This window comes from Moschus berezovskii, chromosome 14 (genome assembly GCF_049115385.1).
Source record: "Moschus berezovskii isolate FMDL1 chromosome 14, NW_MosBer_1.0, whole genome shotgun sequence".
NCBI classification, from domain to species: Eukaryota; Metazoa; Chordata; class Mammalia; order Artiodactyla; family Moschidae; genus Moschus; species Moschus berezovskii.
The window spans coordinates 51,545,961-51,572,758 of NC_142473.1; the positions used below are offsets into that span (position 1 = coordinate 51,545,961).

The 26,798-nt window shown below is 37.8% G+C and overlaps 1 protein-coding gene and 1 pseudogene across 1 annotated transcript; both read right to left on the bottom strand.

Annotated features, from left to right (window-relative positions):
• Nucleotides 1-7,007: 7,007 nt before the first annotated feature.
• Nucleotides 7,008-7,973, bottom strand: LOC129553865 (olfactory receptor 52N2). The gene has a single exon (XM_055422565.2). The coding sequence runs from the start codon at nt 7,971-7,973 to the stop codon at nt 7,008-7,010; it is 966 nt and encodes a 321-aa protein (XP_055278540.2).
• A 10,261-nt stretch (nt 7,974-18,234) lies between these two features.
• On the bottom strand, nt 18,235-22,831 carry LOC129553589 (olfactory receptor 52N2-like; annotated as a pseudogene).
• Nucleotides 22,832-26,798: the final 3,967 nt, after the last annotated feature.

The window sequence follows — 26,798 nt, forward strand, 5'->3', positions numbered from 1 at the left end:
GTCAGACTTTATTTCTTGGGGCTCCAAAATCACTGCAGATGCTGATTGCAGCCATGAAATTAAAAGACACTTACTCCTTGGAAGGAAAGTTATGACCAACCTAGATAGCATATTAAAAAGCAGAGACATTACTTTGCCAACCAAGGTCCGTCTAGTCAAGGCTATGGTTTTTCCAGTGGTCGTGTATGGATGTGAGAGTTGGACTGTGAAGCAAGCTGATCGCCGAAGAATTGATGCTTTCGAACTGTGGTACTAGAGAAGACTCTTGAGAGTCCCTTGAACTGCAAGGAGATCCAACCAGTCCATTCTAAAGGAGATCAATCCTGGGTGTTCATTGGAAGGACTGATGCTAAAGCTGAAACTCCAATACTTTGGCCACCTCATGCGAAGAGTTGACTCACTGGAAAAGACCCTGATGCTGGGAGGGTTTGGGGGCAGGAGGAGAAGGGGACAACAGAGGTTAGATGGCTGCATGGCATCACCGACTCGATGGACATGAGTTTGAGTGTACTCCGGGAGTTGGTGATGGACAGGGAGGCCTGGCGTGCTGTGATTCATGGGGTCACAAAGAGTCGGACATGACTGAGCAACTGAACAGAACTGAAACTTCATTGGGTTATATTATATGAGCAAATGTCATAATCTAAATGCTCTAGAAATTATATATTAAATTTCTAAAATTTGTGTATGTCCTAGCATATTATCTTTTATAATTCTAGTTATTATCTTAAAGTATTGTATGTCACAAAAGTAACCAAATTTCTTTCTCACTTACATTGTAATCAGATCTTTCACCATGACCTGCTAAATCTTTGTCATTTATTGAGAATTATTGTTGTCTCTAATGTTTTTGCAAAAATGTTTCATTTTCAAGAAGATTCATACCAAGGACTTTTAGACAATGACACATTTCTGATAAATTTCAGATCATAACACTGAATTGGGTAAGAAATTAAAGAATTCTAATGGAAATTCTGATGACTTCATAAAATAACTGTTGCCAAAAATTAAGATCAAGGATGAATTACATAGGATTGTGTGAACTAATGAAGAAGGTCATAAGTTTTATGTCTTTTGACTAAAGTATTACTGACTTAAGTTTTGCTTTCTGTATATTAGGAAATCCTTCCCCTTAAACTAATTATGACTTACAGAAATTTAGTAAATTGTACTTTTATAAGTAGAATTAAAATATTTACTTTTTCTATCTATGTAATTCAGCCAGAATTCGGAAACTCTTAGTGAGTATTTTTATTTTTAGTAATATAGTTACTTGCATAAGTTCAATAAGGGTCGCCCCGTATAATAGACATAACTGGAAACATTGGTTATATTACCGTGATGTTGACTGGAATATTATATTTGTGAATACCCATAAAATCAGATATGATCAAACTGCTTTAAAAAACTAAAGTAAATTTATGGAACTATGAAAACTCTTGGAAAAACTACCTGGTATCTTGCTTACAGGGTTTCACAGCAGCCTTACCAGTTTACCACAGTAATCTACCTTTAGATGAAGATGAGATGCCCCATGACCTGAAACCTGGAGATTATGCACACTGGAAAAGATATCAGATAGAAGACATTTTACAGTCATGTTGAAAGGAATCATTTCAGGACTCCTTTCCTGAATGGACTGCAATTCCTGGATGAGAAGAAGAGAACATCTGAAGTAGAGAGCTAACCCAGCTGGACCAGGCCTGTATATGATTACCTTGATGATTGTTCACACTTTTGCTTATAAATAAATGTATTTCTCTCTTGGGATCAGTCATATGCAAGTATCAAAAACCAGTTCAACTTTAGTAGCCAATTTCTAGTACTCCTAGGTTACCTACGTTATTTGTCCTCATCATTATTCTAGTTGAATTGGCCCTTTAGGAAGTTTGTTTTAACAGAAAGAAGTTATAGTTCTGTTCTGATCACTATTGATATTACTAGATAAGACCCTTTTGTGTTTTTGATCAATCATACTTGTCTGACCGTGGCCATAAGTGTGAGCCTTCTTTAAAGTTACACAGACTCCATTAGAGCAAAGGGCTAAATTACAGTCAAAGAATATAACTTCCCTGTCATTAGAAGGGCCACATCCTCAATTATGGGATGAATTTACATGGCTAACAACAAGCTATGGTCATTTAAGTTTAAAGGCCCTCATGTTGGGAATAATTAAATCATTTTAAAGATAAACAGCCTAATAACACTAGCAATTTGAGCTGAATGCCTGATGAACAATGGATACATAATTACCTTTGAGAATCAGTAGTTGTTTTGGAACTGATTGAGATGACCAGGAAAATACTGGGTAGCTTTTAACAGGATTCATTGGATTTATGGAACAAACTTATGGTCTTGGCTCACCCCAGGTTGGTAGGAAAATGCACAGTTGGTTTCCCTTGGGCTCAGGTTTGCCTGATTGGGCTTCCCCGGTGGCTCAGTTGGTAAGAATCTGCCTGAAATGCAGGAGACCCTGATTTGATTCCCGTCTTCATTGGAGAAGGGATAGGCTACCCACTCCAATGTTCTTGGGCTTCCCTGGAGGCTCAGATGGTAAAGTGTTTGCCTGCAATGCAGGAGACCTGGGTTCAATCCCTGGGTTGGGAAGATCCCCTGGAGAAGGGAAAGGCTACCCACTCCAGTATTCTGGCCTGGAGAATTCCAAGGACTAGTCCATGGGGTCACAAGGAGTCGGACATGACTGAGTGACTTTCACTCACTCACTCAGGTTTGCCTATGGGTAGCCTTGAAAGTGACCTTACCAATCTACTTTTAATGTAGCACACTGGGTCCAATCAGTTTTCTAGTGGTAAGGTCATTGGGCTGCAATGTTTGCTTCTTCACTTGGAATGAAGGATGTCATTAATCACATAGAGGCTTTAACAAAATTTACTCAGCAAATTGAATGATAGTAATCAAGCCATTAACTTGGTAAATTTGAAGTCTCCATGATGACAAAAGTGGTCCTACAGAATCACTTGTCCCTCAGCTTCCCAAGGGTGGGACTTATGCTATAATATGTACTGAATGTTGTGTCTTTGAATCTGATGAGTCTTCCAATATAACCCATCTTATGATACATAGGGAGAATCAGATTTCTACTCCTAATGATCCTTTTCTCAGTTTAGGCAAAGTACTAGGAAAATAGATTGGTTAAGGAGTATCTGGCTTAAATCTTTACTAATGACATTGTAACTCTTAATGGCAATTTAGATTACTCGTGTAAGATAATAATATCTAAAAAAGTTGAACTACTGGTCACATCTGTTCTGTTCTGTTCTTTCGCTCAGTCGTGTCCGACTCTATGCGACCCCATGGACTGTAGCCTACCAGGCTTCTCCGTCCATGGGATTCTCCAGGCAAGAATACTGGAGTGGGTTACCGTTTCCTTCTCCAGGGGATCTTCCCAACCCAGGGAACGAACCCGGGTCTCCCGCATTGGAGGCAGACGCTTTAACCTCTGAGCCACTAGGGAAGCCCCACTGGTCATATCTGTAGTTGTTTATAAATTAATGAGCATGAACAATGTACTTGCAAGGCAAAATTGTCATAAGTCCTGCTGGACAACTTGGAATTGACTGTCAGTCCTTCCAGACATCCTAACAATACAGCCTATATAGGAGTAAAGAAATGACTATATAGACCTGGCATTGAGGGACACGATGCATTCAGGACAGGAAAGCAACCATACTGGCATCAATGGATGAAATAATTGATCAACTCATTCTTTCTATCAAGAGATTAATAATCAAAAGGGGGAATTAATGAAATAAAATTACTTTTATGGCAGGAAAAGAAAAATTCTACATAAAATTTTTTCTGCCATTTAAGCGACTACCATCATTTGATAAAAAACATGGAAGCTGATATTTAGAGAGGTTATGTCTGTCAAAGTCTTGGAATAAGAAATTAAGACACAAAATTCATACTTTCAGTTCAGTTCAGTTCAGTCACTCAGTTGTGTCCGACTCTGTGACCCCATGAATTACAGCAAGCCAGGCCTCCCTGTCCATCACCAACTCCTGGAGTTCACTCAAACTCATGTTCATCGAGTTGGTGATACCATCCAGCCATCTCATTCTCTGTCGTCCCCTTCTCTTCCTGCCCCCAATCCCTCCCAGCATCAGAGTCTTTTCCAGTGAGTCAACTTGTCGCATGAGGTGGCCAAAGTATTGCAGTTTCAGCTTTAGCATCAGTCCTTCCAATGAACACCCAGGATTGATCTCCTTTAGGATGGACTGGTTGGATCTCCTTATAATCCAAGGAACTCTCAAGAGTCTTCTCCAACACCACAGTTCAAAAGCATCAGTTCTTCGGTGATCAGCTTTCTTCACAGTCCAACTCTCACATCCATACATGACCACGGGAAAAACCATTGCCTTGACTAGACGGACCTTTGTTGGCAAAGTAATGTCTCTGCTTTTTAATGTGCTGTCTAGGTTGGTCATAACTTTCCTTCCAAGGAGCAAGGGTCTTTTAATTTCATGGCTGCAATCAGCATCTGCAATGATTTTGGAGCCCCCAAAAATAAAGTCTGACACTGTTTCCACTGCTTCCCCATCTATTTCCCATGAAGTGATGGGACCAGATGCCATGATCTTTGTTTTCTGAATGTTGAGCTTCAAGCCAACCTTTTCACTCTCCTCTTTCACTTTCATCAAGAGGCTTTTGAGTTCCTCTTCACTTTCTGCCATAAGGGTGGTGTCATCTGCATATCTGAGGTTATTGATATTTCTCCCGGCAATCTTGATTACAGCTTCTACTTCTTCCAGCCCACCGTTCCTCATGATGTACTCTGCATATAATTTAAGTAAGCAGGGTGACAATATGCAACCTTGACGTACTCCTTTTCCTATTTGGAACCAGTCCGTTGTTCCATGTCCAGTTCTAACGGTTGCTTCCTGACCTGCATTCAGGTTTCTCAAGAGGCAGGTCAGGTGGTCTGGTATTCCCATCTCTTTCAGAATGTTCCACAGTTTATTGTGACCCACACAGTCAAAGGCTTTGGCATAGTCAATGAAGGAGAACTAGATGCTTTTCTGGAACTCTCTCTCTTTTTCCATGATCCAGCATATGTTGGCAATTTTATCTCTTGTTCCTCTGCCTTTTCTAAAACCTGCTTGAACATCTGGAAGTTCACCATTCACATATTGCTGCAGCCTGGCTTGGAGAATTTTGAGTATGACTTTATTCGTGTGTGAGATGAGTGCAATTGTGCGGTAGTTTGAGCATTCTTTGGCATTGCCTTTCTTTGGGATTGGAATGAAGACTGACCTTTACCAGTCCTGTGGTCACTGCTGAGCTTTCCAAATTTGCTGGCATATTGAGTGCAGCACTTTCACAGCATCATCTTTCAGGATTTGAAATAGCTCAACTGGAATTCCATCACCTCCACTAGCTTTGTTCCTAGTGATGCTTTCTAAGGCCCACTTGACTTCACATTCCAAGATGTCTGGCTCTAGGTCAGTGATCACACCATCGTGATTATCTTGGTCGTGAAGATCTTTTTTGTACAGTTCTTCTGTGTATTCTTGCCACCTCTTCTTAATATCTTCTGCTTCTGTTAGGTCCATACCATTCTGTCCATTATCGAGCCCATCTTTGCATGAAATGCTCCCTTAGTATCTCTAATTTTCTTGAAGAGATCTCTAGTCTTTTCTGTTCTGTTGTTTTCCTCTATTTCTTTGCACTGATCACTGAGGAAGGCTTTTTTATCTCTCCTTGCCAATCATTGGAACTCTGCATTCAGATGCTTATATCTTTCCTTTTCTCGTTTGATTTTTGCTTTTCTTCTTTTCACAGCTATTTGTAAGGCCTCCTCAGACAGCCATTTTGCTTTTTTGCACTTCTTTTCCATAGGGATGGTCTTGGTCCCTGTCTCCTGTACAATGTCACAAACCTCTGTCCATAGTTCATCAGGCACTCTATCTATCAGATCTAATCCCTTAAATCTATTTCTCATTTCCACTGTATAATCATAAGGGATTTGATTTAGGTCATACCTGAATGCTCTAGTGAGTCATTCTTTGGAACTCTTCAAATCCAACATTAATGTGTTCCCCAACTCTTCTGCACTGATTTTTTTGCTCTCTCCATATTGAATCCACTTTTTCTCATGTCTTCTCTTTCACATATGTTTCCTCTCATGATCCTTGGCTAAAATCTATCTTTCAAGCACCTGAGGCCAGGGATTACATCATACTCAATTCTGCTTTTCTTTCATTAAACCCAAAGTATGACCCACAATATGGCCTTAATAACTATCTGGGGAAAAAATGAATAAGTGAATGAATTATAACATATACTAGAAATTTAACAAGTGCCTTTGCTTGCTTGACTGATAATATCACAATTATATTTTTAGATGTATTTTAAACGAAGGGTTCCAAACTGATGAAAAAAATAGAATACTGATGTATAAAATGAAAAATATTTTAAAATATTTAGTTGATAGTTAAAATTGGAAGATTTCAAAATACATCTGAATTTAGCTTGCCTAAAAAATATTGGAAAGTATTTAATACTTGACCCACATAACCCCATAGCAATAATGTGCTTGATTTGAGTAGAATATGTCCTTTATGGAGAGGATGTGCTTGCTACACATCACCACAGCTTCTTGTTCTTACACACAATGCTTGCATTGACATTAAGCCTGTGTTTTTCATTTTCTTACCTGTCTCTTCACATGTCATGAGTCTATTAAGCCTTATATAAAATATAAAATCTATAAGAAATGAGTATGTTACTTCTTTATTCTGCATTTCTTTTTTGGTAGATCTCTACACAGAAAAAAAATTTCATAATGTATACTTGAAAAGGTTTAAAAGAATCTATCTACTGGAGGAGTTAGTTTTCAATACTATTTTTTTTTACAAACATTTCACAGCTTTTACAGATTTCTTTCTCCTTTTACAAATTTACTCACATCTTTTACAAATTTCTTCTTCATTCTATTTTACACCCCCTCCCCATCACCCATCCCAGCAATGTATCTATTTTAAGATTTATGTGTCTTGGGTAAAAGCAACCTTTTTTCCAAGCAAAAATTTGATTACACCCTCACGAATCTGTTTGGTCTTGATACCATAAACAATTGGGTTCATTGTAGGAGGCAATAGCAGATAAAGGTTGGCCACAATGATGTGTATGTGGTGGGGGATACTGTGTCCTCCAAAACGGTGGGTGAAAAAAGTGAAAAAAGCTGGGACATAGGTGATCACAATAGCACAGATATGTGATGTACAGGTGCTGAAGGTTTTGTGACGAGCATCTATGGATGACAGGCTCACCACAGCTCGCAAGATCATAGTGTAAGACACTGCAATACAGCACATGTCAAACACACCGATGAGGAGAGCAACCATCAGACCATAAATAGCATTGACCTTGAAATTGCCACAGGACACCTTGGCCACAGACATGTGGTCACAGTATGTGTGGGGGATGAAGTTGCCTCGACAATAGGGCAGGCGCTTGGTAAGGAAAGTGAATGGAAAGATGAGCATCACTCCCCTCAGGAAAGTGGCAAGACCAGCCTTGGCAATGACAGCACTGGTGAGGATGGTGGCATAGCGTAAGGGGTAGCAGATGGCCACATAGCGGTCCAGCGCCATGAGCATGAGCACCCCAGACTCCATGCCAGTCAGCATGTGGACAAAAAACATCTGAGTCAGGCAGCCATTGAAGTCAATCTCCTTCAGGTTGAACCAGAATATGCACAGCATGTTGGGTACCGTGGTGGTGCTCAGGGTGACATCTGTGAAGGAGAGCAGGGCCAGAAAGTAGTACATGGGGCGATGCAGGGCCTCCTCATGGCCGATGAGGTACATGAGTCCACAGTTGCCCACAACAGCAATGGCGTACATGAAGCAGAAAGGCAGAGAGATCCAGATGTGTGCAGTTTCCAGCCCAGGAACACCATTCAGGATAAAGAATTTCGGGGTTAGACTGGAGCTGTTGGCTCCAGACATAATGGCTGACAGGAAGAGGGCACATTATATTCTTTAAACGTGGTCCTTTCCTGGAGAAGAAAATAGCTCAGAGGTGAGCAAAGTGCTTGAAAACAAAATGTAAAACAACACTAACCAAAATGACTTTTCAAATGAGAAGCATTAATTAAGTTCCTTGGAGTCACCTTATATAAATGCATATTCCATCTCTGGTTCTTACCTAGGATATGATACTGATGAGTTATTTAGCCATTTTATGTCTGTTTTCTCAATGTAAAATGAAAATAATAACTGTGCCAAGCTCAGAAAGTGTCAATATTGCTCAACAAGATAATCTAAATGTTGTGCTAAAACTGTATATAACACATAGTGAATACTCAAAAAATATTAGCAGCAATACTACTGTTGTTATCACTATTATTATCATTTCTTGCAGGTGTGCTAAGTTGCTTCAGTCATGTCTGACTCTGTGTAACCTATGGACTGCAGCCTACTAGGCTCCTCTATCCCTGGGGTTTCCATGCCCTCCTCCAGTGGATCTTCCTGACCCAGGCACCAAACCTGCATCTCTTATGTCTCCTACACCGGCAGGCAGGTTCTTTACCACCAGTGCCCCCTCACCTTACCTCACCTGAGATAAGAGTGCCCCTTATCTCAGGATAAACATCCCATGTGATCGAACTTGCCCTGATTAATATAGTAAATTCAAATGGAGCTGCTCAGCCCTGCTGTAATTCAAGTGCCATTGTGCGCTTTAGGACAGGAGAGGAATATGAGATTTTGAAAAACCTCAGTTATATTGAGATGATTGAGAGGTGAATTTTAGATAGCAAGTGCTAGTTACTAGGAACTCCAAGATTAAAATATATTCTTATATCTTAGAAAAAATTTATAAATGTCTCTAACTCTGAAATCTAGGGACATCTCATCTAGTTCAATCCCTGAAAGTTCTTGCTGATTCCAGGTAGCAGGTAAGCATGTACCAATTGGAACATCTGCAAAGAGAATTGGCATACATGAGATTCCACCTCTGATGTCTGCCTACTTCTAAGATAGCTCCAAGGCACTAAAGCCACAAGACTGAAAACAGAAGACCAAGATATTAAGATATCAGAGGAAGAAAAACTTTTGGCTCTGCTCATCTAGCTTGTAAACTAAAACTGATTATGGCAAATTCTCAGGCTCCTAAACATCAACACCATATAACTAAACAGTCTATCCACACTTATTAAATCATAAACAGATGAACAGATCAACTCAGTGCCAGTTCTTTTCCCCCTGCCTTCAGTAAGATGTCTCTTTATATCCTCCTTGCCAGATGATTTTGCTATAACATGAGCTATTTGTAAATGGATGACAGAGAATGAGATGGCTGGATGGCATCACCGACTCGATGGACATGAGTTTGAGTGAACTCCGGGAGTTGGTGATGGACAGGGAGGCCTGGTGTGCTGTGATTCACAGGGTCGCAAAGAGTCGTACACGACTGAGCGACTGAACTGAACTGAACTGAACTGAAAAGGAAAATTAGATGGATATCTGAAAATATGAGAACAAAGTTTTATTGTATGCTTATTTGTAGAGACATAGACATTCAGACTCCATGATGGACTTGAGAAAGTCTCATATCTTCCTTTTTAATATTTTCATGACTTTTAAAGAAGAGGGCAGGTGATAAAAGTACATAATTAGAGGTGTTAGAATTGTTAAATGGAAGTTAATCCTCCAAGTGGGGTCTAATAAGTCATTAAAGTACATTACATATTATAATAATAAAAATTCTCTGGCTATATGCTAAAATGTATAAATTTAACAGAGATTTATTGATATCATTCTAGTTTCTAAAGATATATTCATGACTGAAATAGAAGAAACCCTCTCCATTCATGGAGCTAATATTCCAATGGAGGTTGACTTCTACCTTCAAATTTGTATTAATGCCAAAGGTATATGTTACCATCCTTATTTTATATTTGAAGAAATGTACGTTCAAGGTAATTTGATGAGAAGTGTGTCAACATAAATTTAGAAATTGGTAAAGCCAGGTTTGTTTGACCTTGAAGCTGTGTGTTTAATCTGTTGCCTAAACTGAAGAACCGCATTAACTGGACATAACTAGCTTACTTTATGATGACAGAGGAAGAAAGAAAAAGCTTGCTTTTATTATTGTCTTAGAGAAGAGATAGAATAAATGTGTACAATTATAGAAAGTCAGTCTTTATGTAAAGGACCTATCTCCAGAGAAAGAACTTATCTGTGAAATAGCCAGATTCCTGTTTCTAGATTTGTTCACATAAACACTGTATAAAACCTGGTAGGGGAGCTGCATGAGACTTCTACTTCCCTGGTGGCTCAGTGGTAAAAAATCCACCAGCCAGTGCAGGAGACAAGGGTTCTATCCCTGGGTTGGGAAGATCTGCAGACGGAAATGGAAACCCACTCCAGTATTCTTGCCTGGAGAATACCATGGACAGAGGAGCCTGGAGGACTACATCCATGGGATTCCAAAAAGGGTCAGGCACCACTTAGCGACTGAACAACAGTGAGAAGATATCTACAGGGAGGCCACTCAGAAATTCCTCTCACTACCTTCTAAGATTCAAGTCTGCTCATCAACTACTTTCCACAAAATCTATTCTCTTGGAAGCAATTCTGAGTATAGATATCTATTAATTAAGGCAAAAACTTTTGTTTTCCTCCCTTTCAAGTCCACTGTTCTCTGGAATTCTCCATCATCAGTGAACCACGAAGTAGTTTTAAATATATTTCACAATTAGGGTAATGTTGTTTCTTTCTTTAGTCCCCAGAGAAACAGTCATCTATTCTGGTTAGAGTCAAAAAGAAATACTGAGTTTACAATCAACAACATCTCAAAGAAATTGCATGTCTTGTATTTATATTTGGGGAAAGTGTAAGTCTTTGGGAATCTCTGAAACTCACCTTAGTGTTGGCAAAGACCAGATTCATGGGCATGACTGGAGACTTCTGAGTGTCAAAGAGTTCAACAACCAGTTTCCACCTCTACACAGAATTTCTGTGTCCTTTGAGGATTCCACATACTTGGGTGTTTACAGCTGATTGGGTCTCCAAATTGATACATCAGAGGGCTCTGCTTAGAATAAAATTCCTTTGTGACTTTTGAAATTATTTCTATATTTATCAGCTTTTATATTCATAATTATCAGCAGGAGAGATATTGATAAGAGTATGAAAGTTAAATGCCTTCTCCCAGGTGTGGTTTCTCACCAAGAATTTTGATAATTATAAGAATTATTTGCTTTTCATTTATTTTGCTTTATAAAATGATGATCTAACTATGTAATCACAAAATTTCAAAAATATATTGAAACATATTCAATACATATAACCTCTATTGCATATATGTTCATAATACATTTTCATGGAAATATATATATAATATTTGTTTTATATTTTATATTTAGAGAGAGAGAGGCAGAAATTGAAAGTGACAGATACAGAGAATAAAATATATCATATAAGAATAATAGAAATATTTTGTGCCTACTTTGTGGTTTGTCCTGAGTTTATTAGATAAGCTAATAAATATACAAACCCACACATGTGAGCATATTATATATATGTGTATATATTGTGGCAAATCGGTTTTGCATTTATTTTACATTTTATTACCTGAGTTTCCCCTGTACTATTTTATTTTGAAGAAGACTAATTCTGGAATGATCGAAAAGCAAATTAAAATGATTTTTGTCATTCTCAATGGGGAATATGTAAAGATTCCTGTTAAACTCAGAGCAAATGTTGAAATTCTCTCAATTAACCATTGAAAGTGTATCACAAAACTCCCCTGATACTCTAACTCTATCACAATATTGGGAAAAGTTTAAAATTGTATGGCTATTTTGCAGAAAAGCTGAAATATTTATAAACTGAGAACTATAAAATACTGATACAGAAAATTGTAGATGATTCAGAGAAATGGAAAGATATGCCTTGCTGTTGAGTTGAAAAAATCAATATTGTTAAATGGCAAAACTATCCAAGGCAACCTACAAATTCAATACAATCCCTCTCAAATTATCAATGGTGGTTTTTCAGAGAACTAGAACAAATCATTTTGAAATCTGTGTGGGAACACAAAAGACTTTGAATAGCCACCGCTAACTTGAGAAAGAACAGAGCTGGAGACAGCATGCACTGGAACTTCAGGCTATACTACAAAACTATTGTCATCAAAACAGAATAGAGAGCCCAGAAATAAGCCCATGCAATTATGGTCAATTAATCTACAATAGAGGAGGCAAAAACTTGCAATGGATAAAAGACAGTATCTTAATAAATAGACAGCTTACATGTCAGTTCAGTTCAGTTCAGTCGCTCAGTTGTGTCCGACTCTCTGCGACCCCATGAACCTCATCATGCCAGGCCTCCCTGTCCATCACCAACTTGCCGAGTTTACCCAAACTGATGTCCATTGAGTCGGTGATGCCATCTAACCTCTCATCCTCTATTGTCCCCTTCTCCTCCTGCCTTCAAACTTTCCCAATATCAGGGTCTTTTCAAACGAGTCATCTCTTCGAATCAGGTGGCCAAAATATTGGAGTGTCAACTTCCACATTAGTCCTTCCAGTGAACACCCAGGACTGATTTCCTTTAGGATGGACTGGTTGGATTTCTTTGCAGTCCAAGGGACTCTCAGGAGTCTTCTCCAACACCACAGTTCAAAAGCATCAATTCTTCTGTGCTCAGCTTTCTTTATAACTTACATGTAAGAGAATAAAATTACTGGACAGTTACATGTAATAGAATAGAAGTTAGAACATTCTCTAACACCATACACAACAGTAAACTCAATAGCACCTCTGCATTTTCCACCCCAGTTCAGCAAGTTCTATCAGAGGCAAGGAAGTTAGCATCAAAATATCAACAATTTTATGGCATACATCGGGGAAAATAAAGCTTTAGATCTTCAGTCAAAAGGGCTTGTTTATATTTCCCCCCCAATTAAGGTGAGTTTGCTCACTCAGGCAGCATAGACAAATGAAAATCTCAGTGGGAGCAACTGGCCACTAACCACACCAATATGGACAAATCAGAATGTATGGTCTAATCAGAGAGAGGTTGACTAACACGAGGGACAGGGCTTAAGTTATAACTCACTAATAACAGATGCCCAACCAAAGCTTCTTATTCAGATGAATGAGTTAGAACAAAAAGTTAAGAATTTTAATCTAAATAAGGCACCTATACTTTAAGTAATGATTGAGGAGAATAATTGTCCCCTATCCCAAGTCTCTGTTTTTTTTTTTCCTTTGCTTACGAACATTGCTATTTGTTCTTTCCCATTGTACCATGTTTTGTACAATATTCAGATTGTGATAACCTCCCTTAAATTTTCTTTATCGCTCTCTTCCTTTTCCTTTTCTTCTGTAATATTTTTATTTCTCTTTTTTTCCTTTTTGCTTGATTTTCCTCTTTTATGGCCTCAAAAGAACAGATTTAAGTGCAACCAAAGTGCTTATCACTACTCTCAGTTCAGTTCAGTCGCTTAGTCGTGTCCGACTCTTTGCAACCCCATGAACCACAGCACGCCAGGCCTCCCTGTCCATCACCAACTCCCGGAGTTCACTCAAACTCATGTCCATCGAGTCGGTGATGCCATCCAGCCATCTCACTCTCTGCCGTCCCCTTCTCCTACTACCCCCAATCCCTCCCAGCATCAGACTCTTTTCCAGTGAGTCAACTCGTCGCATGAGGTGGCCAAAGTATTGGAGTTTCAGCTTTAGCATAAGTCCTTCCAATGAACACCCAGGATTGATCTCTTTTAGAATGGACTGGTTGGATTTCTTTGCAGTCCAAGGGACTCTCAAGAGTCTTCTCCAACACCACAGTTCAAAAGCATCAATTCTTCAGCGCTCAGCCCTCTTCACAGTCCAACTCTTACATCCATACATGACCACGGGAAAAACCATAGCCTTGACTAGACGGACCTTGGTTGGCAAAGTAATGTCTCTGCTTTTTAATATGCTATCTAGGCTGGTCATAACTTTCCTTCCAAAGAGCAAGCGTCTTTTAATTTCATGGCAGCAATCAGCATCCGAAGTGATTTTGGAGCCCCCAAAAATAAAGTCTGACACTGATTCCACTGTTTCCCCATCTATTTCCCATGAAGTGATGGGACCAGATGCCATGATCTTCGTTTTCTGAATGTTGAGCTTCAAGCCAACTGTTTCACTCTCCTCTTTCACTTTCATCAAAAGGCCTTTGAGTTCCTCTTCACTTTCTGCCATAAGGGTGGTGTCATCTGCATATCTGAGGTTATTGATATTTCTCCCGGCAATCTTGATTCCAGCTTGTGCTTCTTCCAGCCCAGCATTCCTCATGATGTACTCTGCATATAAGTTAAATAAGCAGGGTGACAATATGCAACCTTGACGTACTCCTTTTCCTATTTGGAACCAGTCTGTTGTTCTATGTCCAGTTCTAACTGTTGCTTCCTGACCTGCATACAGGTTTCTCAAGAGGCAGGTCAGGTGGTCTGGGATTCCCATCTCCTTCAGAATGTTCCACAGTTTCTTGTGATCCACACAGTCAAAGGCCTTGGCATAGTCAATGAAGCAGAAATAGATGTTTTTCTGGAACTCTCTTGCTTTCTCCATGATCCAGCAGATGTTGGCAATTTGATCTCTGGTGCCTCTGCCTTTTCTAAAACCTGCTTGAACATCTGGAAGTTCACGATTCACATATTGCTGAAGCCTAGCTTGGAGAATTTTGAGCATGACTTTACTAGCGTGTGAGATGAGTGCAATTGTGTGGTAGTTTGAGCATTCTTTGCCATTCCCTTTCTTTGGGATTGGAATGAAGACTGACCTTTTCCAGTCTTGTGGCCATTGCTTAGTTTTCCAAATTTGCTGGCATATTGAGTGCAGCACTTTCACAGCATCATCTTTCAGGATTTGAAATAGCTCAATTGTTATTCCATCACCTCCACTAGCTTTGTTCGTAGTGATGCTTTCTAAGGCCCACTTGACTTCACATTCTGTCTGGCTCTAGGTCAGTGATCATGTTATCGTGACTATCTTGGTCATGAAGATCTTTTTTGTACAGTTCTTCTGTGTATTCTTGCCACCTCTTCTTAATATCTTCTGCTTCTGTTGGGTGCAATATTTTGCTCCCGAGAACTGTGCTTAGCAAAATGCTCCACTTGATACACACAACTCTTTCTCCACAGAACATTCAGCACCACTTGCACAAAACCTCATACACAGTAGCCTACAAACTCTTTGTGTGCTATTGTTATCTGGGGGCTTAGGGTGTGTTTGAGTACATAAAGATAGTATTGATTGTATTAAAAACTCTGTGCCTTTAATCATTTAGCATAAAATATCCAAAGGTAAATAGATAAGCACAATTGTCTAGTATTTCTACAGATATTTATTGTTCCAAAGGAACTGGGGGAAAATACCAGACTAATATCAAACTTCTATTCTGTTGACTGAGATGCCTTTGACTTCTGAGCTTAAATATAGAAATGGTAAAGTCAGAATCTCTGATTATCCTGCAAAATAATTAAGCCATCTCTATTCAATCTTGTTCAATTTTTAGCATTCTATAAAATTGCTTTGGAAATAGTTTAATTTGAAAGACAAAGTAGGTGTATGGTATTTTTCATTTCAAAGAGAAGTTTGTTATTCATGGATCCTGAGAGACAGAACTCAGGGGAAGAGTGAGAAAAGAATCTAGTTATAATTTTGGCTTAACTTTTCCAGCTCATTAAAACATAAAACCATACTGTTGGCAGTCTTGTGAAAATGTGGAATGCTCACTGAACTTTGGATTCTCCTACTTGTACTGTTTGTTCTATTTTCTTCATGTCTGTACATCTGAACATGTGTCCATATAGAAGTGGCCAAATGATTCTGGAGATTCTGCAAAAGCGAGATAACTTTCACTACCTTGGCATCCCGTTGTAATTTCTTTATACTTCCTTTCCTTTGGAAATATTAATATATCATATTTTAAAGGAATTATGATTTAATTAAACTGAAATATGTGTGGGAGTTCTTTGTACCTAATACATTGGTTCTAGATCTAATCAAACTATATGAGGTTGAATGTGGGAAGGTTGGGTCTTTTTCACAAAGCCCACTGAGCCTAGCCTTACAACTCTGTTACTAGGGCACGAGACGGAATTTGAAATTCCATCCACCTTTTTTTCCATGTCTTTACTTCTCTCCTTCTCTCTCATTTTCCTCTTTCTATGCTTTTCTCTCTCTTCTGCCTCATAAATACTGAGTGGAATATTCTTCCATCACCATTTATTTTATAATTATTTAAAAATTCCTCAATGATTCCAGCCTCCTGGCTCTAATTTAGTTGTAAGTCATAATTCAGAATTATACTGTTGCTGTTATATTTATTTTCTGCGAAGCCTACTTTGTGTTAATAATGTGGAAAATAACATAAAATTAATTGGAATTTCTTACTCAGTACCTCAGATATATTTCATTTATTTCATTTTATTTTTTCAGATTTTAACATTTATGTTCTTGCTTTGCTTTTTGTTGTTGTTGCCTCCCATACACTTTCCCCACAATGCAAGCTTATTAACATTATTGTATTTAAACTTTAATTTTAATATTCTGAGATTTAAACAGTCTAGCTGTACTATACATATATTCCTTATATATAAAATGAGGATAATAATAGCTATGTCATCATTTTGAAGTAAAAATTCAATAAAAAATATATATGTTTTAAAATAGTTTAGATAAATTTCTTGAGCTGTTTCCTAGTGTGTGGATATGATTTAAGTGAGAATATATGATAGGCAAAATCCCAAAACAGAAGTCCAGAAGAGAGAAATTTTTCTGATTATCAGTTTACAATTTTTATTACATGCAAACACTTAAATTATTTTATTTTTAAAAAAATTCATTTTAAATTTTTAAAAAAATTCAGGTTTTTCTTCCAAGCATCAAAGTTAATCTTGCAAATGTATGTGGAATTTTCGATATAGTTCACAATTATTTTGTCATACATTTGCTGTTTTTCAGTGGCCAAGTTGTGTCCGACTCTTCATGACGTCATAGACTGTAGCATGCTAGGCTTCCCTGTCCTTATAATATTATATTAAACTATATTCTCCATATTAGCAATTGATGAGCATAATCTTAATCTAACATTTCTAACTCTGTAACCATTTCCTGATTCCATTCTATTTCTTCAGTTTTCTCTTGAATTATGCCCTTATTTTCTTCACTTTTCATTCAATATCACTGTTTCTTAATACCACATTTATTATTCCTCCTTCATTTCTTTTATTATTCACATTTCCAGATGTCTAAATAAGGTGCTTTTCTCTTCACTGTCCCTGATGATTAATTGTTGCTCTTTCAATGTTAAAATTAAGGAAAGTAGTTAGCTCAGACATCTTTGATTGGCTGAGTACATAGGTTTTCTTCAAGTCTGCTTTCCTCTACTTATAAATCCTTTCCTCACATAGCCATCAAATATTATCCTGTGTACCTTTTAAGATCCTGTATGAAATAAACTCAAAGGAGTACATTCTAGATTATGAGCAGCTCTAGTAATCATATCTACTCCCACTTCATTTGTATTTACACTGACACAGTCAAAGGCATCCAAATAATTTCCTGGGAACAGAAATAAATTAAGATTCAAGGTTTTTATTCCTCTAAAGTTATGCAAGTGTCACATAAATATTGAACAAAAAAGTTGACAAAGACTCTTGGAAATCAGCACATTCAGGAAAGTGTTTCTTGCTTCCCTGTCACACACATGACAGTTCACTTAGGTGCCTTCCTCAAACCTCTGGAGTTTCTCCAGGCTACCAGACCTTCTTTATTCTTTGCTATATACACCTCATGGTGTTTGGATCAAAGTGCATTCATCATCAAGTGTTTCCTTCAAGTTGTATATTCTATTATTTCATTCTATGCATCCATTCCACAAGGACTAACTGAAGTTAAACTGCACGAGAATACAATAGTTTCTTGTCAATTTTATTTTTTCTATCAAATTAGAGTTCTCAAATTACAAATTTTGTGATTGTTTCATAAATCTTATAAGAGACTATTGACAGGTATTTTCTCTTGACCTCATGGTTATTGAGTTTTATGTTTTTTCTCTTCCTTTGCCATTTCCTTCTCCAGGGGATCTTCCCGACCCAGGGATCGAATCCAGGTCTCCCACATTGCAGGCAGACGCTTTAACCTCTGAGCCACCAGGGAAGCCCATATTTCTTTATAATTATGCTAAATCCAGATTTTATATATTAGATTTATCTTAAATTCAAAATGTCTTTCTCTCTAAAAAACAGTTTGATCACTTTCACAGATCTGCTTGGTCTTCACTCAATAGACAATTGGATTCAAGGTGGGAGGCAGCAGTAAATAGAGCTTGGATATTAAAATGTGGATATGGTGAATTATGCTGTGTCCCCCAAAGCGATGAGTGAAGAAGGCTGGGACACAGATGATGGCAACAGCACATATGTGTGATGTACAGGTACTGAAGTCTTTGTGACAAGAATCTGCAGAGGACAGATTTCCTACAACACGGATAAGTTTGGTGTAAGACATAAAAGTGCAGAAAATATCAAACCCTCCAATCAACATGGCAACTATGAGACCATCGATGGCATTATTCTTGATGTTGCCACAGGATAATGTGGCCAGAGACATATGCTCACAATAAGTGTGTTTAATGAGGTTGCCTCTGCAGTAGGGAAGACACTCGATCAGGAAAGTGAATGGTATCATAAGCAACACGATTTGAGTCAAGGTGACAAGGCCAACTTTGGTAATTATGGTGTTGGTGAGGATGGAAGAATATCGTGTGTGTGTTAGTCGCTCAGTCATGTCTGACTCTTTGTGACCACATGGACTGTAGCCTGCCAGGCTCCTCTGTCCATGAGATTTTCCAGGCAAGAATACTGGAGTGGGTTACCATTTCCTTTTCCAGGGGATCTTCCTGACCCAGAGATCGAACCCGGGTCTCCCACATTGCAGGCAAATTCTTTACTATCTGAGCTATCAAGGAAGAATAATATAGAGGGTAGCAAATGGTCACATAGCGACCCAGAGCCATAAGCATGAGCATACAAGACTCCACGCCTGTCAGCATGTGAATGAAAAACATCAGCACAAGGCAGGCATTAAGGTCAACCTCTCTGAGACTGAACCAAAAGATACACAACATATTGGGAACAAATGAAGCACACCCACTAGCATCTGTAAGGGACAGGAAGGCTAGGAAGTAATACATGGTCCAATGAAGGGCCTCCTCATAGCAGATAAGATAGATAAGCTCACAGTTCCCTATGACAGCAATGATGTACATGAGTCAGAATGGCATTGAGATCCAGATGTGTGTAGGTTCCAGTCCAGGGATCCCATTGAAGAAGTGGTATCTTGGTTTCAGGCTGGAGCTTTTGACTCCATGCACGATGGTCAACTGCAAAGTATTTTACTTTTGGTACCAATAAACATGTCCAATAAAAGAAGGAAGTAGTTTTTCAGTCAGAGTCAAAAGATGGACAAGTATTTGCACAATATAAAGTATGTTTAGAGGAAAAAATTATCTTTTTGTACCCTGTCTGTGCTATTTGATTCTACTGAAGAGTCTTGAGTCTGCTACCAACTGAAAATAATTCAAATAGTGCAAATATAGTTAACAAAGACCTGGTATTGCTTGGCTTTATACTCTTAACTCTTTCTATAAGTGTCTGTTCATATTCCTAGGCCATTCACTAGTCTTTGCTTTTGTTTCATCTACCAATTTCCAAATGATGGACTCAGTTTTAATAAAACTGATTCTTTTAAGTCGTATAATCTCCCTTCTTCCAAGAAGTCATTTCTGTTGTGTCCACAGGATTATAGTTGAATTTTGAAAGCACCTAATTATTGCACATGTTTTCCAAGCTGAACATGATCTCTCTATAATTCTTGATATTTGAAGTCAGAATAATCATGGACAAAATATTTGACAGGCCAAAAACTTACAAAGATTTACAGCTTAAAAAGCATAGCCATAGACATTTCTATTATATCTCTAACTGTTTCTTGTTGATAAAAGATTTTAGTTTATATTTAACTAATGACATTGCTAAACTCTAATGAACTCTCATGTTTCCTGTTTATTCTCTTGAATCTCTATATAGGTAAGCAGGGAATATATATGTATAAGTAATCATATGCTCATGTCTTTTTTGTGTGTTAGTTTTAGCTCCAAAATAGCTATGAAACTTTATATTGGATAGGGTATAATATTTATTTATAAAGTTGTGTTTTGGGAAAGTTCAGTTTAGTTCAGTCACTCAGTCGTGTCTGATTCATTGCAACCCCATGGACTGCAACATGTCAGGCTTCCCTGTCCTTCACCAACTCCTGGAGCTTGCTCAAACTCATGTCCGAGTTGGTGATGCCTTCTAACCATCTTATCCTCTGTTTTCCCCTTCTCTTCCTGCCTTCAGTTTTTCCCAGCATCCAGGTCTTTTCCAATGAATCAATTCTTCACATCAGGAGGCCAAAGTATTGGAGTTTCAGCTTCAGAATAAGACCTTCCAGTGAAGATTCAGGACTGATTTCCTTTAAGGTGGACTGGTTTGATTTCCTTGCAGTCCAAGGGACTCTCAAGAGTCTTCTCCAACACTACAGTTCAAAAGCATAACTTGGGAAAGTTAGAGTTCCAATTTTCTCCTGTACTCTGGGACATAGACGTAGTTTTTTTTATTAATATCAAAAGACTTCAGGATCCTTCTTTTTTGAGAAAATTCTTCATTTATATTTTTAAACCTTCTTTAGTCTCTTTTGATAATCAACTTGATTATATTGTATTTTATACTGTATATTTTTATCATTTTCAAAAAATATTTTATATATTTTCTGTTATATTTTAATCTTCCCCATCTCACATACTTTTCCAAAATTCTAATCTTGACTGTGCTCTCTTTCTCTCGATCACTCTCTCTCTCCATCAGCTTTAACCTAGAGTTGTCTATAAGTGCTTTTTTTAACCATTAATTTAACTGGTGGAAAAATTTTAAAGTAATGCTATATAAATGATATCAATATATAAAACAGGATAAAAGCAAATTTTTCTAGAAAGAAAAAAGGTTTAGAATTGCAAACTTTTGAAGCTATTTTCTCAACTGTAAATTCTTTTAGCGTTAAGAAAAACCATGGAGATTTTGACCACAGGCTGGGACATTTTCAACAAAATATATAAGACTATCATAATTACGTTTAGTGTTACTACCATTATTTGGCTCTACAAAATAAATACAAGTAAAACCATGCCTAGCCATCTCTTAAACCTCTATGTTGATTTCAGGCGTATAGCACAGTGATTCAGTGTATTTACAGATTGTACAGCACTAAACTTTATTGCAAGATGATGACTAGAATTCCGTGTGCTATATAAGATATACTTTGGTGAAAGTCTTACCATTTCCTAAGGAGGATTCCTCTGCCTTTGGAGAGCAGAGAATTTTTCTCTTATTGTACAGAAATATGCTTGTTTGTGATACTATCTTTGGTCCTTGTCATATCATCACACAATCTTCTTTCTCTAATTCCTAGCCTACATTTAATTTTTCCCCCATTTCTGCTTTCTCTTCATGGCAGTTGGTAAATCTCATTGGTTTCAGAAGACCAAAAGTAAGATAATTTAGTCTTCCTTATTCAACCACCCTATGATTCAAATCCCTCCTCTTTAGTAGGGTCTGTGAATCACTTGGTTTTTCTTCTAAATCACTCAAACTCAGCCTGATGCCAAGTGTTTTAAAATCCCTACTCATGACTGATCTTGCTCAGAATGACTGTACAGCATTGGTTAGTGGCTTCTGTGGGGATTTTCCAAGCAAAGAGAAAACATTTGTTTAGAGCTTCACAGGTAAATACTCTTTAGGTCTCTAATGAGAGATGAGGTAATTTTAGCTTTGTTGAAACTAAGTCTATATTTAGAAAATATTTGAAAATGGTGGGGGACCTCAAATTACCATCTAATTTTAGCATTTTTTCTTTGGTAGGACATATGAACTGTGTCTAGTATTCACTGAAGTATAAACTATAATTAGATATGAGTTCCCAGAGTGCTTCAAGTCCAGCCTTGTAATCTTTGTCATAACTTTATCTACATGGTATGTATGGGGCTCAAAGCTTTCTCAAAAATATTGAGTAAACAATAATAACAATATTTTTAAGTCATTAAAAGTGGAAGTCACTGGTTGGAAGAAAATATATGGCAACATATGTAACTGAGAGAAGGTTTCCAAATACATAAGAAATCCTGTACACCATAAGAAAACAATATTCTAAAGTGAAATGGACAAAAGTTTTAGCTTCCACCTGCCTCCTTGAAGAAAAAGTATTCAATAAGCAAGAATTTAGGAAAGTGTATTCCATCTTCTTCATCACCAGGAAAATGCAAATTAAGATCTTATTGTTGTTGCTCAGCCAGGTGTGTCTGTCTCTTTAGACTCCTTGGACTGAAGCATGCCAGGCATCCCTGTCCTTCACTATCTCCTGGAGTTTGCTCAAACTCATGTCCATTCAGTTGATGATGTCATCCAGCCATCTCATCCACTGTCACCCGCATCCCCTCCTGCCCTCAATCTTTCCCAGCATCAGGGTCTTTTCCAGTGAGTCGGCTCTTTGAATCAGGTGACCAAAGTATTGGAGCTTCAGCCTCAACGTAAATCCTTCCAATGACTATTCAGGTTTGATTTCTTTTAGGATTGATTGGTTTGATCTTGCTGTACAAGGGACTCTCAAGAGTCTTGTCCAGCACCACAGTTAGAAAGGATCAATTCTTCAGCTCTCAGCCTTCTTTAAGGTCCAACACTCACCTTTGTACATGACTTCTGGAAGAACCATCGCTTTGACTATCTGAACCTTTGTCAGCAAAATGATGTCTCTGCTAATGAAACACCACAGTTCTGACAATATCAAGTGCTGGGAAGAATAGAAAGTGACTAGAATTCTCATACTGCTGATGAGAGTTTAAACTAGTGCAACCACCTTGGAATATAGTTGATGCTATATACCAAAAACTAAGCTAAAAATACCATATGATCCAGAAATCCCACTCTTCGGTTGTAAACCAAAGAAATGGACAAATATTTACTCCAAAAGACGTATACAAAAGACATATACAAAAATGTTCATAGGAGTATTCACAGGAGTTTACCAAAAAAGATTTCAAGAGTACAATAAATAATTGTTGTATATTCACAAGTCACAATATTACCTAGAAATGAAAATGATCCAAATAATGCTTCACAAAAGCACATGATAATTTTAAGTAAAATCTCTGCAATTTTTGAAGCTGAAAACTGATCTTACTCTTCTTGGAAACTTGGAGTTGCAAGGTAATACGTAATAACTGCATAATAATAATTTAAAAAATAGATCTACATTTCTTTTTCAGTCTGTCTCCTCCCATTTATTTTCCTTCCCTCCGCTCTCTCTTTCTTCCCTCTTCTCTTGTTTCTCTTTTACCATATCTATTTTCTCTTTGTTTTCTTTATTTTTAATTTTTTTTAGTTTATTTATTTTAATTGGAGGCTAGTTACTTTACATTATTGTATTTGTTTTGCGATACATTGATATGAATCTGCCCCGGGTGTACATGTGTTCCCCATCTTGAACCCCCCTCCCACCTCCCTCCCCATCCCATCCCTCTGGTTCATCCCAGTACACCAGTCCCGAGCATCCTGTATCATGCATCGAAACTGGACTGGCGATGCATTTCACATATGATAATATACATGTTTCAATGCCATTCTCCCAAATCATCCCACCCTCGCCCTCTCCCACAGAGTCCAAAAGACTGTTCTATACATCTGTGTCTCTTTTGCTGTCTCATATATAGGGTTATCATTATCATGTTTCTAAATTCCATATATATGCATTAGTATACTGTATTGGTATTTTTCTTTCTGACTTATTTCAATCTGTATAATAGGCTCCAGTTTCATCCATCTCATTAGAACTGATTCCATTGTATTCTTTTTAATGGCTGAGTAATACTCCATTGTGTATATGTACCACAGCTTCCTTATCCATTCGTGTATTGATGGACATCTAGGTTGATTCCATGTCCTGGCTATTATAAACAGTGCTGCAATGAACATTGGAGTATATGTGTCTCTTTCAATTCTGGTTTCCTCAGTGTGTATGCCCAGGAGTGTGATTGCTGGGTCGTATGGCAGTTCTATTTCCAGTTTTTTAAGGAATCTCCACACTGTTCTCCATAGTGGTTGCACTAGTTTGCATTCCCACCAACAGTGTAAGAGGGTTCGCTTTTCTCCACACCCTCTCCAGCATTTATTGCTTGTAGACTTTTGGATAGCAGCCATTCTGGCTGGCGTGAAATGGTACCTCATTGTGGTTTTGATTTGCATTTTTCTGATTATGAGTGATGTTGAGCATCTTTTCATGTGTTTGTTAGCCATCTGCATGTCTTCTTTGGAGAAATGTCTGTTTAGTTCTTTGGCCCATTTTTTGATTGGGTCACTTATTTTTCTGGAATTGAGCTGCAGGAGTTGCTTGTATATTTTTGAGATTAATCCTTTATCCATTGCTTCCTTTGCTATTATTTTCTCCCATTCTGAAGGCTGTATTTTCACCCTGTTTATAGTTTCCTTTGCTGTGCAGAAGCTTTTAATTTTAATTAGGCCCCATTTATTTATTTTTGCTTTTATTTCCAATATTCTGGGAGGTGGGTCATGGAGGATCCTGCTGTGATTTATGTCAGAGAGTGTTTTGCCTATGTTCTCCTCTAGGAGTTTTATAGTTTCTGGTCTTACATTTAGATCTTTAATCCATTTTGAGTTTATTTTTGTGTATGGTGTTAGGGAGTGTCCTAGTTTCATTCTTTTACAAGTGGCTGACCAGTTTTCCCAGCACCACTTGTTAAAGAGATTGTCTTTTCTCCATTTTATATTCTTGCCTCCTTTGTCAAAGAACAGGTGTCCATAGGTGCATGGATTTATCTCTGGGCTTTCTATTTTGCTCCATTGATCTATATTTCTGTCTTTATGCCAGTACCATACTGTCTTGATGACTGTGGCTTTGTAGTAGACCCTGAAGTCCAGCAGGTTGATTCCCCCAGTTCCATTCTTCTTTCTCAAAATTGCTTTGGGTATTCGAGGTTTTTTGTATTTCCATACAAATTGTGAAATTATTTGTTCTAACTCTTTGAAAAATACTGTTGGTAGCTTGATACAGATTGTATTGAACCTATAAATTACTTTGGGCAATATATTCATTTTCACAATATATTCATTTATCCTTCCAATCCTTGAACACAGTATATTTCTCCATCTATTAGTGTCCTCTCTGATTTCTTTCACCAGTGTTTTATAGTTTTCTATATAGGTCTTTTCTTTCTTTTGGTAGATATATTCCTAAGTATTTTATTCTTTTCGTTGCAATGGTGAATGGAATTGTTTCCTTAATTTCTCTTTCTATTTTCTCATTATTAGAGTATAGGAACGCAAGGGATTTCTGTGTGTTGATTTTATATCCTGCAACTTTACTATATTCATTGATTAGCTCTAGTAATTTTCTGGTAGAGTCTTTAAGGTTTTCTGTGTAGAGGATCATATCATCTGCAAACAGTGAGAGTTTTACTTCTTCTTTTCCGATTTGGATTTCTTTTATGTCTTTTTCTGCTCTGATTGCTGTGGCCAAAACTTCCAAAACTATGTTGAATAGTAGTGGTGAGAGTGGGCACCCTTGTCTTGTTCCTGACTTTAGGGGAAACGCTTTCAATTTTTCACCATTGAGGATAAAATTTGCTTTGGGTTTGTCATATATAGCTTTCATTATGTTGAGGTATGTTCCTTCTATTCCCACCTTCTGGAGGGTTTTTATCATAAATGGATGTTGAATTTTGTCAAAGGCTTTCTCTGCATCTATTGAGATAATCATATGGTTTTTATTTTTCAGTTTGTTAATGTGGTGTATTACGTTGATTGATTTGCGGATATTGATGAATCCTTGCATTCCTGGGATAAAGCCCACTTGGTCATGATGCATGATCTTCTTAATGTGTTGTTGGATTCTGATTGCTAGAATTTTGTTCAGGATTTTTGCATCTATGTTCATCAGTGATATTGGCCTGTAGTTCTCTTTTTTTGTGGCATCTTTGTCAGGTTTGGTATTAAGGTGATGGTGGCCACATAGAATGGGTTTGGAAGTTTACCTTCCTCTGCAATTTTCTGGAAGAGTTTGAATAGGATAGGTGTTAGCTCTTCTCTAAATTTTTGGTAGAATTCAGCTATGAAGCCGTCTGGACCTGGGCTTTTGTTTGCTGGGCTTTGTTTTCTTTGCTGCTGCTGCTGCTAAGTCACTTCAGTCGTGTCCTACTCTGTGAGACCCCACAGATGGCAGCCCACCAGGCTCCGCCGTCCCTGGGATTCTCCAAGCAAGAACACTGGAGTAGATTGCCATTTCCTTCTTTACATGTAACCTATTCCCTGCCTGAATCTGAACTGAATTTTGTTTTTAATCATTACTGTAGTGCTATTTTTATGGGATTTGATTTAGGTCATATCTGAATGGTCTAGTGGTTTTCCCTACTTTCTTCAATTTAAGTCTGAATTTGGCAATAAGGAGTTCATGATCTGAGCCACAGTCAGCTCCTGGTCTTGTTTTTGCTAACTGTATACAGCTTCTCCATCTTTGACTGCAAATAATATAATCAATCTGATTTTGGTATTGACCATCTGGTGATGTCCATGTGTAGAGTCTTCTCTTGTGTTGTTGGAAGAGGGTGTTTGCTGTGACCAGTGCATTCTCTTGGCAAAACTCTATTAGCCTTTGCCCTGCTTCATTC